Source organism: Tursiops truncatus, chromosome 11, assembly GCF_011762595.2.
Source record: "Tursiops truncatus isolate mTurTru1 chromosome 11, mTurTru1.mat.Y, whole genome shotgun sequence".
NCBI lineage: Eukaryota > Metazoa > Chordata > Mammalia > Artiodactyla > Delphinidae > Tursiops > Tursiops truncatus.
This window is the reverse complement of record NC_047044.1, coordinates 133719-146620: the sequence shown is the minus strand read 5'-3', so window position 1 is coordinate 146620 and position 12902 is coordinate 133719. Positions and strand designations below refer to the sequence as shown.

At 58.6% G+C, this 12902-nt stretch overlaps 1 protein-coding gene across 7 annotated transcripts; it reads right to left on the bottom strand.

Moving 5' to 3' along the window:
- Nucleotides 1-5015: 5015 nt before the first annotated feature.
- Nucleotides 5016-10703, bottom strand: ARSA (arylsulfatase A). 7 transcript variants are annotated; one of them, XR_012324088.1, is made up of 11 exons: nt 10493-10703; nt 9765-10017; nt 9308-9548; nt 9009-9227; nt 8763-8932; nt 8315-8439; nt 8095-8222; nt 7748-7850; nt 7018-7653; nt 5883-5980; nt 5016-5585 (listed from the first exon to the last, which is right to left on the bottom strand). XR_012324088.1 is itself a non-coding variant. In XM_033865712.2 (9 exons), the coding sequence occupies exons 2-9, from the start codon at nt 9980-9982 to the stop codon at nt 7334-7336; spliced, it is 1524 nt and encodes a 507-aa protein (XP_033721603.1). In that variant the 5' UTR covers nt 9983-10017; nt 10493-10703; the 3' UTR covers nt 5596-7333. The 7 variants fall into 7 exon arrangements, 1 of the variants encoding a protein (XP_033721603.1); XR_012324089.1 differs by having other exon boundaries at nt 5016-5549; XR_012324086.1 differs by having other exon boundaries at nt 5017-5289; nt 5408-5585; nt 5883-7653.
- Between the last annotated feature and the right edge of the window lie 2199 nt (nt 10704-12902).

The window sequence follows — 12902 nt, the reverse complement described above, 5'->3', positions numbered from 1 at the left end:
CCTTGGCTATTTCTGGGGGGGGGGGCGCAGATAAGGGGCCAGGGGCCCAGGCACTGTCCATGGCAGTGGGGACCAAGACCCCAGGGTGATGGAATCAGGAGACCCCTTCACTGCTCTCTGAAATCACGCTGGTGTCCCTGTGCGGTGCGCGGTGGGTGCTCTCCAAATACACTTGCTTGGCCAGCGAGGAAGCTGAGGCCAGAGAGAAAGGTCACGCAGCGTGTGTCCTTTCCACCTGCACTGGAGTGCCAGGCTGGGAAGTGTGTGCGTGCTTACGAGTGTGCCTGCACGCTTGTGAGTGTGTATGTGAGACAGAGAGCAGGCGTCAGTCTGCTTAGATCTTAAGATTAGTGTTTTAAAAATTCTCCACAGAAAGCCAGAAGAAAAGAGGTGACTGTCACATGCCCTAGGTGATTACAGATGGTACCTCCTGGAGAAAGGGCTTCCCCGGCCCCCTGCCCCCAGCGAGCCCCAGCTCTCAAGTGCTGAGGTCAGCATGGTGGTCAGTGCCTTTCTGAGGGTGGGCCTGCCCCCCGCCCTAACCCCCCGAGCCCAGGATGCCAGCAGCTCCAGGAAGACAACAGGTGAAGGTTAAGAAATGAGAGTGAGAAAGGCCAGTGTAGACAAATTCACTGCATGAAGGTTGAAAACCACTGTCTATAGAAATCACACACCTCTACTCAAATTAATTTAAGGGCAACCGGCAAACAGAGAACATAGTCACGGGTTAGGAATCAGTAAATGGCCACGCTTCAGCATTTGGTTAGCCCCGGCGCAGGCCAGGGTCCCCCGACCCTGCAAGAAGACCAACTCAGCAGAACATCTACGAGAAAACTTTCCTGCTGATTACAGTTGAATGAGGCAGGCAGAGAACCCCTGGACGCGCACCTCTGCCCCTCAGCCTGGGGGCGTGATTCTCAGGTCCCTGCGGCTGCACCCCGCCCGCCTGCTGTTCCCTTCACTCTCTGTCAGGTGGAAATTGGACCCCCCCATCTCAGGGGAGGCTCCATTTGCCCGGCCCCCACCCCGCCCCTGTTGGGCTCAGTCCCTCCAACTCATCTCCTCACGTCTCTGTACCCATACCTTCCCTTCCTGCGGTGGCCCTTCGGGACAGCAGCCGGACCCACTTGGGCATCCTTCGCCTGGCACAGCTTCCTGTCAGGAGGGACCTTCCCACACCTGTCCACCTTCCTACCGCCTCTGGTCTCCTTTCCTGCACCGGCCCGGGCACCTTCCTTCACCTCCCCAGCTGTTCTTTCTCGGGGCTGGCTCGTGGTCTGCTCCGGCTCAGCTGCGCTCCAGGCCCCGCCCTGGCTCTGTCCTGGGTCCGCTCACTGGCCTCCTCTCCCCCGCGGCGGCCTCGGTGCCTTCCCTGTGCTGAGGGCCCCAGAGTCCTGCCCCTGGCAGACCGTGTGCTTCAGCTCTGTGCTGTGCCTTCCCTCACCAACCCCAGCGCCCTCCAGGAGCGCTGCTTCTGCCAGTCACTGGCCAGGCGCCTGGTGGAGTTCGGTAAACGTGGGACCCTAACCAGGGCCCTGAGGTGCAGAGACACAGAACTCCTGGTGGGAGCCACGGACACTTTGAAGTGACGTGAGCCTCTTCCCCATGTGCCCCATTCTATATTCTGTGCTTTGTGTCTCTTCCAGTTGCCTGAGCAGGAAGCGTGGAGGCACCCTAGACTGCCCCTGCTGTCAGCGCCACCCCCCACCACCCCAAGCCTGCCCCCCCCCCCCCCCCCCCCCCGCCTCCCTGCCTCCGCCTGGATCTTTGTGCGTCAAGCAGCCTCCTCTAGGCTCCCACCTCCACCTGTGTCTGCAATCCACCAGCTCCTGCAACCAGACCCGGTTGTTTAAACAGAAACCTGAGCAGGCCGCTCGCCCTCTTAACTCTGCTGTGGCTCCCTGTGCGACCTCAGCCTGCCCTGTCGCCGCCCCTCTCCAGCCCCTCTTCCCTCCACCCCATTATTTCCACCCTGGACACTGAGCTTTCTCTGCATGTGGCTGGGTGACCTCCTATCCTCCCGGACGCAGGGGGGCCCTGGGCAGAGGCTGCCAACTGTGGGTCTGCTAGTGCCCCCGTCCTCCCAGAGCCTGGCACACGTGCTGGGGGCCCTCAGAGCCCTGAGTGGTGAGTGAGTAAGCCTCCAATGCCAGGGCTGTGCCAGCCAAGGAGAGCACCCTAAATGAAAAGCCTTGTACGGTACATGTTCTTGTTTAAAATGTTGAAAACACAAAAGACAATCTAAATATTGGCCAGTAGGGTTAACTGTATTGAGGTATATATACCTAATTGGAATAGTGGGCTGGTACAAAAAAAGTGTGCTTACAAACATTTAGTAATAATACAGAAATATTTGTTATGCTATTAAGGACAAGTAAATATGCAGAATCTACACTAGAAACTACACTGAAAAAGACTGAACGAAAACACAAAGACTGCAGTCGTTGTTGCCGGAGGTGGGGCTGACAGTTTCTCTTCCTTTTTTTCTCTGCAATGAACATGTCTTGTTTCAAGCATTATATGTTGCTATTAGGGACCCCCGAATGCAAATAGAAACACCCACAGAAAACTAAAAAAAGTACAGATACATTCATTAAATCCAAACATAGGGACTTCCCTGGTGGTCCAGTGGTAAAGAATCCACCTTACAATGCAGGGGACGAGGGTTTGATCCCCGGTCAGGGAACTAAGATCCCACATGCTGCGGGGCAACTAAGCCCGGGAGCCACAACTACTGAGCTCGTGCTCCTCAACTAGGGAGCCTGCGTGCCGCAAACCACAGAACCCACACGCCCTGGAGCCTGCACGCCACAACTAGAGATAAAAAAACCCGCATGCCACAACTAGAGAGAAGCCTGCACACGACAATGAAAGAGCCCACATGCCTCAATGAAGATCCCGTGTGCCGCAACTAAGACCTGATGCAGCAAAAAATAAAAATAAAAAAATAATAAATACATCTAAAAAAAAGAACCAAAAAACCCCAAACATAAAAAGTTATTTTGGCCACAATGGAAATACCAGTCTCATAGGATTTGGTGAGTTCAGCTGTCAGGCCAAGAGCAGGACTCCCCTGAGCGTATCTTTTCAACTTAAAGACGATTGGTAATGTTTTGGTGTATTTTTTTTCCAGTTTCCTTCTTATCTATGAGTTTTGTTTTGTTTTGTTTGAGGCCAGAAAGAGATTGGGAGAATCAAGGAATAATTTAGGGCAAAAAGATTAAGGCAAACGGGCTTCCCTGGTGGCGCAGTGGTTGAGAGTCCGCCTGCCAATGCAGGGGACACGGGTTCGTGCCCCGGTCCGGGAAGATCCCACATGCCGCGGAGTGGCTGGGCCCGTGAGCCATGGCCGCTGAGCCTGCGTGTCCGGAGCCTGTGCTCCGCAACGGGAGAGGCCACAACACTGAGAGGCCCGCGTACCGCAAAAAAAAAAAAAAAAAAAAAAAAGATTAAGGCAGAGTAGCTAAGATCATTATAAAATAAAGAATGGTGGTCTCAGCTCAGATTCTAGTTATGAAACTGCTGACCAAGAAATTCATGATTTAAAATGTTTGAGTGGCAAGAAAAGGAGAAAAACATAATCATAGATTCAAAAATATAATCAATAAGGTAAAAAGGAATACATGTACACCCTGGATTTTATATTCTGCATGTCAAGAGCACGCTTCTTTTTGGAGGTCACTGGGAATGTTTCAACAGTGGTTCGTGTGATAGGTGGGATGCAGAGCATTCAGCTCTAAGAGAACTGCCCAGGGAGACAGTCTAATAAATCAGGGCGTTTCTTGTGCCGCAGGAGGCCTGGACGCTGGTGTGGCTTCTAGAAGGTGACGTCGAGAACAGCAGGCTCCTTCCCTTGGTCCTGTGCCCTTAGTGTGTGGTCTTCGCCCTCATGACTGCCTGAGGGCTGCTGTGTCTCTGGGCATTGTGCTCAGTTCCATGCAAGAGGACGTACAAGGGCAGAGGGGCAGGCAGCTGGTTTCGTAAAAGCCCCACTGTGTGCTGTAGTGAGGAGAGGGCACGAATGAGGTAGGGAGGGAGCAAAAGCCAGTGTAAGGCCCATCCTTAAGGCTGGCTGCCCTTCTGAGAAGCATAAGAGTTCTTCCCTGAACCATATACCCGAAGGATGGGAAGCAGGAACACTTACCTGCTGGCTCCTGACCCCCACTGGTTGAAGACCACCCCAGGAGTGTACACCCCTTGCCCTTTAGAGCAGCTCGTTTGCGGGCTGAGAGCAGAGAGAAGAAGCAAGCCCCGCCTACACCAGGCCTGGGGTCAGGGAGCTGGCAGGACTCTCCAGACATCCCACAGGCGGTGTCCAGCCGTGATGAGCGTCAGGGTCGAGTTCAACACCCACAGGTAAGATGTGGGGGTCACAGTCACGGGGGGTAGGAGGGGCGTGTCCAGGTATCTCTTCTTCCCTCCTGAGGGAAACCACAGCACCCACAGCACAACGTTCTGTTCCTTCCAAACACACGTGGATCCTTCCAGAGGATGCTGGGCTCCCTGAGGAAGCCACTCGGTGGGCGTGGATGGTCTCAGGCTCACAGGAAAAGGGCTGCTTTTCAAATCAACAGCAGCAGAGAAGGGACATCGCAGACAGCATTTGGGGCTGTGAGTGTGTGTATGAACATGCGTGAGCGTGTGCATGTCTGTGTCGAGTATGCAGGCCCGTTTTCGGGCGCGTGTGCACGAACACGGGGGAGCACGTGCGCACACTGGTGCCTCTACAAAGAGGGCGCATCGCACTAAAGCAGCTACAATGATGGGAAACAAGCTTTCCTGCCCTCAGAGCCTCCCAGCGAGACCAACAGTGGGGGGGGGGGGGGAACCTTGCGTTGGGAGGGTGGAGTGAACACCCGTCAGGTCTCAGCAGACGGGGAAGCAGCCCTACCGGTTCAGTCATTTCCAGCGCCCCTGCCCCGCCCCGCAGTTGCACTTTTGTGGCACCAAGCTCTCTTCCTTTGTGGTATTTACTACAGTGAAGTTTTTTTCTTCCAGTTTTCTCGAGATACAGTTGACACGATCACGATTAATATTTTATTTCTACTGAAGTATAAAATATACATGGCATCATAAAGGGCACTCAAGCGTGTGGCCCAAGTGCATTATACATGTGTGTGCACCGCGTTTCCAGCACCCCCAGTCAAGACAGAGAACTTCTGTAGCACCTGACGGTTCCCGATCCTTGTTCCCAGGCAACACCCACACACCGAAACCTGGGAAGTTGAGTTTCTACCACACTGAACTCCATTTGGTCTGAGTGCGCAGGGTTGATGGTCATCTCCTTTGCTAGACGTTAAGCACCAAAGGAGCAGGGGTGAGTCCCCCCTGTCGATCTGTGCCCCAGCCCTAAGCGCAGCGCTGGGTGGTAAGTAAAGGTCTGTGGAACTAATAAAGCGATGCTCACCACCCAGCTGGGCGGCAGACCTGGACAAGGCGCCTGCAGGTTATGCCTGGGTGTTGGCATTCATGTATTCTTGCTGGAGGGTTTGATCTTTGGATGTGATACAGAGATCATGCACCTGCTTCCATTCCTCTCTGTTCTCATCCTGAAACCAAGGCACCTCGAGGTGACTGCGGGCCCCCTAGAAGAGAAGCTGCAGGCTGCAGGGGGTGGGCATGCCCAGACCACACGTGCACGTGGGCCCTTCTTATGTCAGCGTCAGTGGCTGAAGGGGCCCCCAAGGAAACCACTGCCCTATGGGGGCAGCTCCAAGATACAGCAGGATCTGACACCACGGGCTCACTCAGGAGGACCCCTGCACACATACACATGCCCTCTACACGTCCCGTTCACACATCATTCCAGCAAGACTGCTTTCAGCTGCAAGTAATAGACAAGCAGCAGCACTCGGCTTACATAGGCTGGTTTATTTTCTTACATTGTGAGCTCTGGAGGTACGTGGCTGGAGACACTCGTTTAGCGGATGCATGATGTCTGGTCAGGCCCCGTGATGCTGCAGCACCGTCCTCACCACTCCTGGAGGATGAGTGATGCAGAAGACCCCGGGATTCCAGCAGACTGCCCCTGACCTTTCACTGACCAGGACCCTTGGTCACACGCCTCTCTTGGACCAATCACTGGATTGTGATTGGCTCAGACTGGCTACTAGCCTCCTGGGACTAGGACAGCCTGTACCTCAGAGGTCACGGGGCCTCTGCCCACCAATGAAACAGTGAGGGGACCGTTAGGAGGACGGGGATGGCTGTTTGGTCTACCACGAGGACAGGACACCCACTCGGGGCCCTGAGCCCCCAGACGGCACTCTTCTCACTCAACCAATGCTGAGGGAGCATGTGGGATGTGACAGCCGCTCTAGGAGCACGTGGCCCTGGATCGGTACACACACAAGGGGACCCCAGGAGGGCTACATGCCACCACGCAGATGCCAGTGGGTGGGCAGGCAGGGGGCCCCTCTGCAGAGAAGATGCCAGACAGAGTCAAAGATGAGCATCTTCCCCTGATGATGGGCAACCCGGCCAGCTGCCGGGGCTGACGGACGAGGGCTGTGGGGTGGGGCATGGTGGGCCACTCCAAGGAGTCTGGGTTCTATTCTGAGCATGATAGGAAGCCTGCAGTTTTGAGCACAAATGGAGCCCAACCTGCTTGTTTTTAAGAGATCACTTTGCCGGTGGGGAATGGCTCCCATGGGGGCAGAGGCGAAGCCAGGAGACTGGAAATGTGTGTGCAGGTAGGAAATGCAGAGTTCTGGAAGGGGCACTGGGGGGCTGAGGGGAAGCCTCTGGAGCTGCTGACATGCCTTCCTCAGAGCTGGCAGGGCTCCCCAGCCCACTTCACCACAGTAGACCGTGTAACCCCTCTCCCTCCTTCAGACAGGTTTCTAACACCCAGGGTGGTCCAGTTCCTGTGCTTCCTCCCCGGGGAAAACCTGGCTCTTGTGGGCACTCCGCGTCTTCGGGGTCTGCTGCCCGCCATGCCCTCGCCCCCTCCTCACCCCGTCCTGGCACATAAAAGCACCTAGTTTTGCCCCCGTGAACAGGTGTGCCCACACTCACCACCACGCTTGTCTGCACTGACACAAGCAATCACCAGGGGGAGGGGGCAGCTTCCAGAGCCAACCTCTCACTGGCTGGGTGACCTCAGACAAGTTGCTGGACCTCTCCACGCCTCAGGTTCCTCATTTGCAACGGGCAGAACAACACCTATCTCAGGGCTATCACAAGGATCATGTGAATTCTCACACCTACAAGTGTCAGCTGGTGTTATTAGCGTGCTCAGGTACAAACCACCTCTACACACCCACAGCACAGCAATGAACCATCACACGCCTGGGTGGGGCGAGGGGCACGGGGCTGGCCTCCGCCTATGCTCTCAGGGCTGGAGCTCAGGGCAGTGGCAGCAGGATGGCCTGGGGGTGCAGCTGGGCTGACAGCAGACCTGCAGGGCAGGGTCCTCGCCCCGGGCTATCTGGCTGGGGCTGAAGGTCACGGCAGCATCAAACTGGGCCTTGAGCAGCTGAAGTTGCTTCAGCGCCTGCAGCGCCTCTGGGGCGACCTCAGCCACACCCCCCAGAAGGTTGTAGTTCTCACCAGGGTCCTCAGACAGGTCAAAGAGCAGCGGGGGCTCATGGGCAGTCAGAGGACTAGAGGCATGGCAGGCAGGGTCCGCAGTGGTGTCGCTGTGGACAGAGCCTGGGGAGGGGGGCACATCTGTGCACAGGGCGGGGGCGGCGGGGGTGGGCTCTGGGGCTATGAGGGGTGGGCGGGGCTGGGGAGAGGCAGTTACCCTGGGTGAAGAAGTGTGCCTTGTACTTGCCGCTTCGCACAGCAAAGACCCCTCGGACCTCGTCTGGGTAGGCCGGGTAGAAGAAGAGGGTCTGCCGGGGACTCTGGGGGCAAAGTCGGGGGTCTGCACATACCCGGAGCCTCAGCCCTGCGTTGGGCCCTGGCTGTGCAGTGGCTCCCTGCCCACCCGAGAGCCCCAGGGGCGGCACCCCTTGGACGCTGCTCGACAGAGGGTCTGCCTGGCCCCAGGGGCTTCAGGTGCTCCCCATACTCACTCCGGGGGAGGGCAAGTTGGGGGGGCCCGGGGGGGGTTGGGGGGAGCAGGGGTCATGAGGTCACGGGCCCTACCTTGCCTGTGCCCAGCAGCAGAGGGCTGAGGTCAACGCCATCCAAGGTGACATTGGGCAGCGGGGCCCCTGCCAGGGCTGCCAGGGTGGGCAGTAGGTCCAGGGAGCTGGCTAGCTCATGGGTCACACCTGCGGGTAGAGGGCTGTACAGTCACTCCATCTGTGATCAAGGTTGGGGAGGTGGGGCCAAGAGTCCAGGAGGAGAAGGCCTGAAGACTGACCGGGAGCGATGTGGCCTGGCCAGAAGGCCAAGGCAGGCTCTCGGACGCCCCCCTCGAAAGTGGTTCCCTTTCCGCATCGCAGGAGGCCAGAGCAGCCGCCGTGGGACATCCGCATCGTCTCAGGTCTGCAACACCCGAGAGGTTATCTGCGATGAGGGGCCCAGGGTCTCTGGCCTGCCCCAGTGACCCCAGCCCCAGACTTCTAAGTTACACATTTTGCCCAGAAACGGCCAGCATGTGCCTGTCCGCTTCCTGTCCTACCAAGACAAGCACCTCCATGTACTCGTGGCCCCCAGCCTCCCACACACATGCACCTGGTGTCACCACATATGGCCAGCATCTCCCGAGACCCCCTTATCCCACTACGTCCTCGGCCAGCAGTCAAGATGGGAAGACCCCAGGGCCCTGTGAGGGATCGACCAGCATCCTCTGCCCCCTGCCGGAGTACCCGTTGTCTGCAGTGAAGAAGACCAGTGTCTCTCCGAGCAGCCCCAGGTCCCCCACAGCCGTCATCAGGGCCCCCACGGCCGCATCCAGCTCCATCAGGGAGTCCCCAAACGGCCCTCGGCCTGAGCGCCCCGAAAAGCTCTGCCCACTGAACTGAGGGTAGTGGGTGTGCTGGGGATGGAGACTGGAGTTAGCAGCAGGTAGAGGTCACGGGCAGCCCTGGGCTGGGGGGGGCACGATCACTCACATGGGAGGCGTAGTACAGGAAGAACGGGCGGCCCTGGCGCTGGGCATCTGCCATGAGGTCACGGGCGAAGGCCACGTAGCGGGCCTCAAGTCCAGGAAGCCAAGGGGGCTGTGCCTCCACCGATAGGTTGGCCAACAGAGGGACAGGGACCAGGCCCTGGTCGCAGCCGCCATCGCAGGGGGTGGCCGGCGGGAAGCAGGTCAGGTTCTGGCAAGGGCCCTGGGGGAGCAGCTCCTTCAGAGGTCTGGGCTGTGGGCTGGGGCTGTAGGGTCAAAGGGACGGACCCCTGTGGTTCCTACCTGGTCATGGGAGTATGGGATGCCCAGGAATCGATGGAAGCCATGGTGGGGGGGCAGAAAGGCCCCCTCAGGCCCCACCCCAAGGTGCCATTTGCCAGCTATCCCTGTGAGGTAGCCTCGGGCAGCCAGGACCTCAGCCAGGGTCACCTCCTCCAGGGGCAGGCCCCCTCGGGAGCTGGGCTCCAGAACGCCAGGGTACAGGCCCATCCGAACTGGGAGTCGGCCGGTCAGGAGGGCAGCCCTATAGGACAAGTCACAGAGTCCGTGAGAGGGAGCAAAAGTGATTGAGAGGGACACAAGGAGAAGGGGAGGGAGAGGACAAAAACAAAGAGACGCGAACTTCTCCACAGAGGGATGGAGACCCTCTTCCTCCCTCTGCAACCCAGAGTGCATCTGGGAGGAACTGGATGGGCAGGGGTGGGCATTTGGGGTGACGGCTCCCGGTCTCCTTGCTCACCGGGAGGGTGTGCACAGAGACACAGGCACGTAGAAGTCCGTGAACCGCAGACCCCCTGCGGCCAGTTGGTCCAGATTGGGGGTGGTGGAACTGGGGTGTCCATAGGAGCCCAGGTCCCCATAGCCCAGGTCATCAGCAAAGATCAGCACAATGTTGGGTGGGCTGGTAGCAGCCAGGCCAGCAGCCAAGGCCAGAGTGAGGGTCCACAGAGCCACCATGGCACCCGGCACAGACAGGCCTGTAACAAGAGACCCTTGGGAGGGAAGGCAAAGTGGTTCCAGAAAGCTCTATCCCAGAACCCCAGACGCAAGGCACTACCCTCCCCTGATACCCCAGATGCAAGGCACTACCCTCCCCTGATATCCCAGACCCAGGCACTAACTTCTGATACCCCAGACCCAGGCACTAACCTCTCCTGAGACCTCAGACCTAGGCACTACCCTCCCCTGAGACCTCAGATCCAGGCACTACCCTCCCCTGAGACCCCAGACCCAGGCACTACCCTCCCCTGAGACCCCAGACGCAAGGCACTACCCTCCCCTGATACCCCAGACCCAGGCACTACCCTCCCCTGAGACCTCAGACCCAAATACTCCCCTAACCCCGCCTGAGACAACCCCTTCCTTAAGTCCCAGCGAACTCGGCACCTGAGACCCTTGACCTCAACAGAACACAGGAGCCCGTAGCCTGGGATCTAATTCCCTGGGGACCCTCAAGGGCCAGGACACCTTTAGATTCTTAGGCGGAGATCTGACCCTCTTCACGTAAAGGTACCGGCCCAGGCTCGTGATCAGGGGCAGAAGTCCCAGGACGCTGACCCGCGCGAAGCGGGACGAAGGCAGTTCACGGCAGGGGAGGGGCGAACGCGGAACAGCGGGCAGCAGTGCCCTCTGCTGGCGCTTCCGCCTGGCCCGGTCCCGCCCCCGGCCCGCCCTGCGACCCGCCCCCTGACCCCGTGACTTCCGCGCGGCCACCCCACCCCACCCCCGCAGGGGCGGGGCGCAGGGCCGGGCAGGGGGCGCCCGGCCCGGGGGTGCGGCGAGGCCTTCTCTGATCGGGGTTGGGGCGGGGTCGCGAGCCTGCGGCGGGGGGCGGCCTGGGCGGGGGGCGGCGCGGTCGTGCGCGCGCGCTCCGACCCGGTTTGCGCCCCGAGGCAGTTGGCGCCAGGTGCGGGGCGGCGGGGGAGGTGCTCGCAAGCGGGTTGCCGGCGTTCGCGCTCGGCGCGCGGTGTGTTCCATAAGGGGCCTGAACCCGGAGAGTGTGGAGCGAGCGAATCGAAACAAAAACCGTGGAGCCCGCGGGCTGCTGGCTTTTCCTTCAACACTACTTTTGGTGTTTTTCTTGAAACAGGAGATAAAAATTTCTTCCCAACCCTTTCCCCTCCGTTCATGTGTGTGTCTGTTGTGCGTCAGGGTGTGTGTGTGCGTGTGTGATGTGTGTGTGATGTGCGGTGTGCGTGGTGGGGCGTGTGTGTGCTGTGTAGAGGGGCATATGGGGTTTGCTCTGCGTCCGGGTTACACCAATGGGAAGGGCCCATCGAAAGCGGAGATGACGGTCCTGGCTCCATCACTGCACAGCTTCGGACGAATGGCTTCACCTTTTTGGTCCGCAGTTTGTTTAGCTGTTTCAAAGTAAGAGAACGCCCCAGGGGGTGGTTAGGTGGGTATCTTAGTGCAGCTGAAGACCCCACGTAACTCCCCCAGGGAGCCTCCCCACAGCAGCTCCCCTAGGACATTCGTCGCCCACCCCCAGCCCTCCCCAGGGCAGCTCTCAGGCTTCAGGGTCCCCCACAAGGTCTGACCTCAGGAAGAGCAGGATGCGGGCTGCTGGTTGGGGAGGGCTTCCCGTGGTTACTGACCCTGGAGCCAGTGGGAGAGTGGACAGGGCCCCTGAAAGGCCTCTGGTCACTGGGGTGGGGGCCAAGACACAGTTTCCACTGCAGCCCTGGCTGGGGAGCTGGTATTTTGCTGGTGAAAGATGAAAGCTCAAGACGAGAGGCAGCGTGGGGGAGAAAATTGGAAGGGTAGCGACTCCCAGAGACACGGCTGGGCTTGCGGCTGCTGCTGGCCTTGGTGTCACATTCCAGTGTGGTTTCTGGGCCGGTGCGTGGGAGCAGTATGGGGTGGGTGGCCAGGACAGAAAGTTTTTCCGTGGCCCAGAAATCTTTGAACTTGTAATTGGAACTATCACAGCTGGTTGGTGCTGTGAATCGGAGTTTAAAAGGAATCAACCAAAAGCACTTTCTTCCCTCTCCGCTGCAAGCTGGGAACTACCCCAGGCAGCGGAGGGCCTGCCCTGACTCTCTGGAAGAGCCGGCCTGTGGTTGTGCTGTTATGCAAATGACTGGCACTTTCCCCCTGCAGTCTCTGGAGGCTGTTCTGGTGTGTGCACACGGGACAGCAGAGCCAGCCCAGCCCTGACCTCTGGGTGGGGGGAGGGCGCATGTGCTGCCAGCTGTGTTTGTTCAAAGCCGCGCTCTGCGGGCGCCAGAGTCTTTTGGAGATGTGAGCCTTTCTTGGCTTTGCTGCGGGAGCCGGCAAGAGGGTCAGCTTGGGACAGAGCCCCGGTGCGAGGCATCCTGCCAGGCTGCGGAAGTGGCTCTGGGCATTGCTAATTTGGAACTAACACCCACAGTTAGGAGAGGGGCCCTGTGAGCGGTGCGTGCCTGCTCTTTCGGCACCTAGGGCAAGGGAGGGCCTCCCATTTCCTGGGCCTGCCTGGGGTGAGTGGGGTGGGCCAGCCGCTTCATGGAGAACACTTGGCCCACCTGAAGGGCTTCTGCAGTGGTTCTTGGGACTGGCGGATGTGGGGGACCCAGGACACCGAAGACCATCTGTGCAGGCCTCCACCTCCTCCTTTGGGTCTGCTCCGTCCACTTTGCCCTCAGCAACCATCATTCCTGTCCCCTGGATATTGGAGGAAAATGATCCTAAGTCAGGCAGGACTGACTGAGCACAGGTTCTGGATCTGAGGGGCTCGGATGGTGTTGACTGTTTGTGCTGTGGTTAAAACCAGGGCTCATGACAGCCCATGTGAATGAAGCCAAGATGCTGGAAACTCTTTGGTTTAATACAGAAAAAGGCATCCAAAGACAGAGAGGGACAGGAGTGTATTGTGCTTGACCTGCTCTGTTGTCCC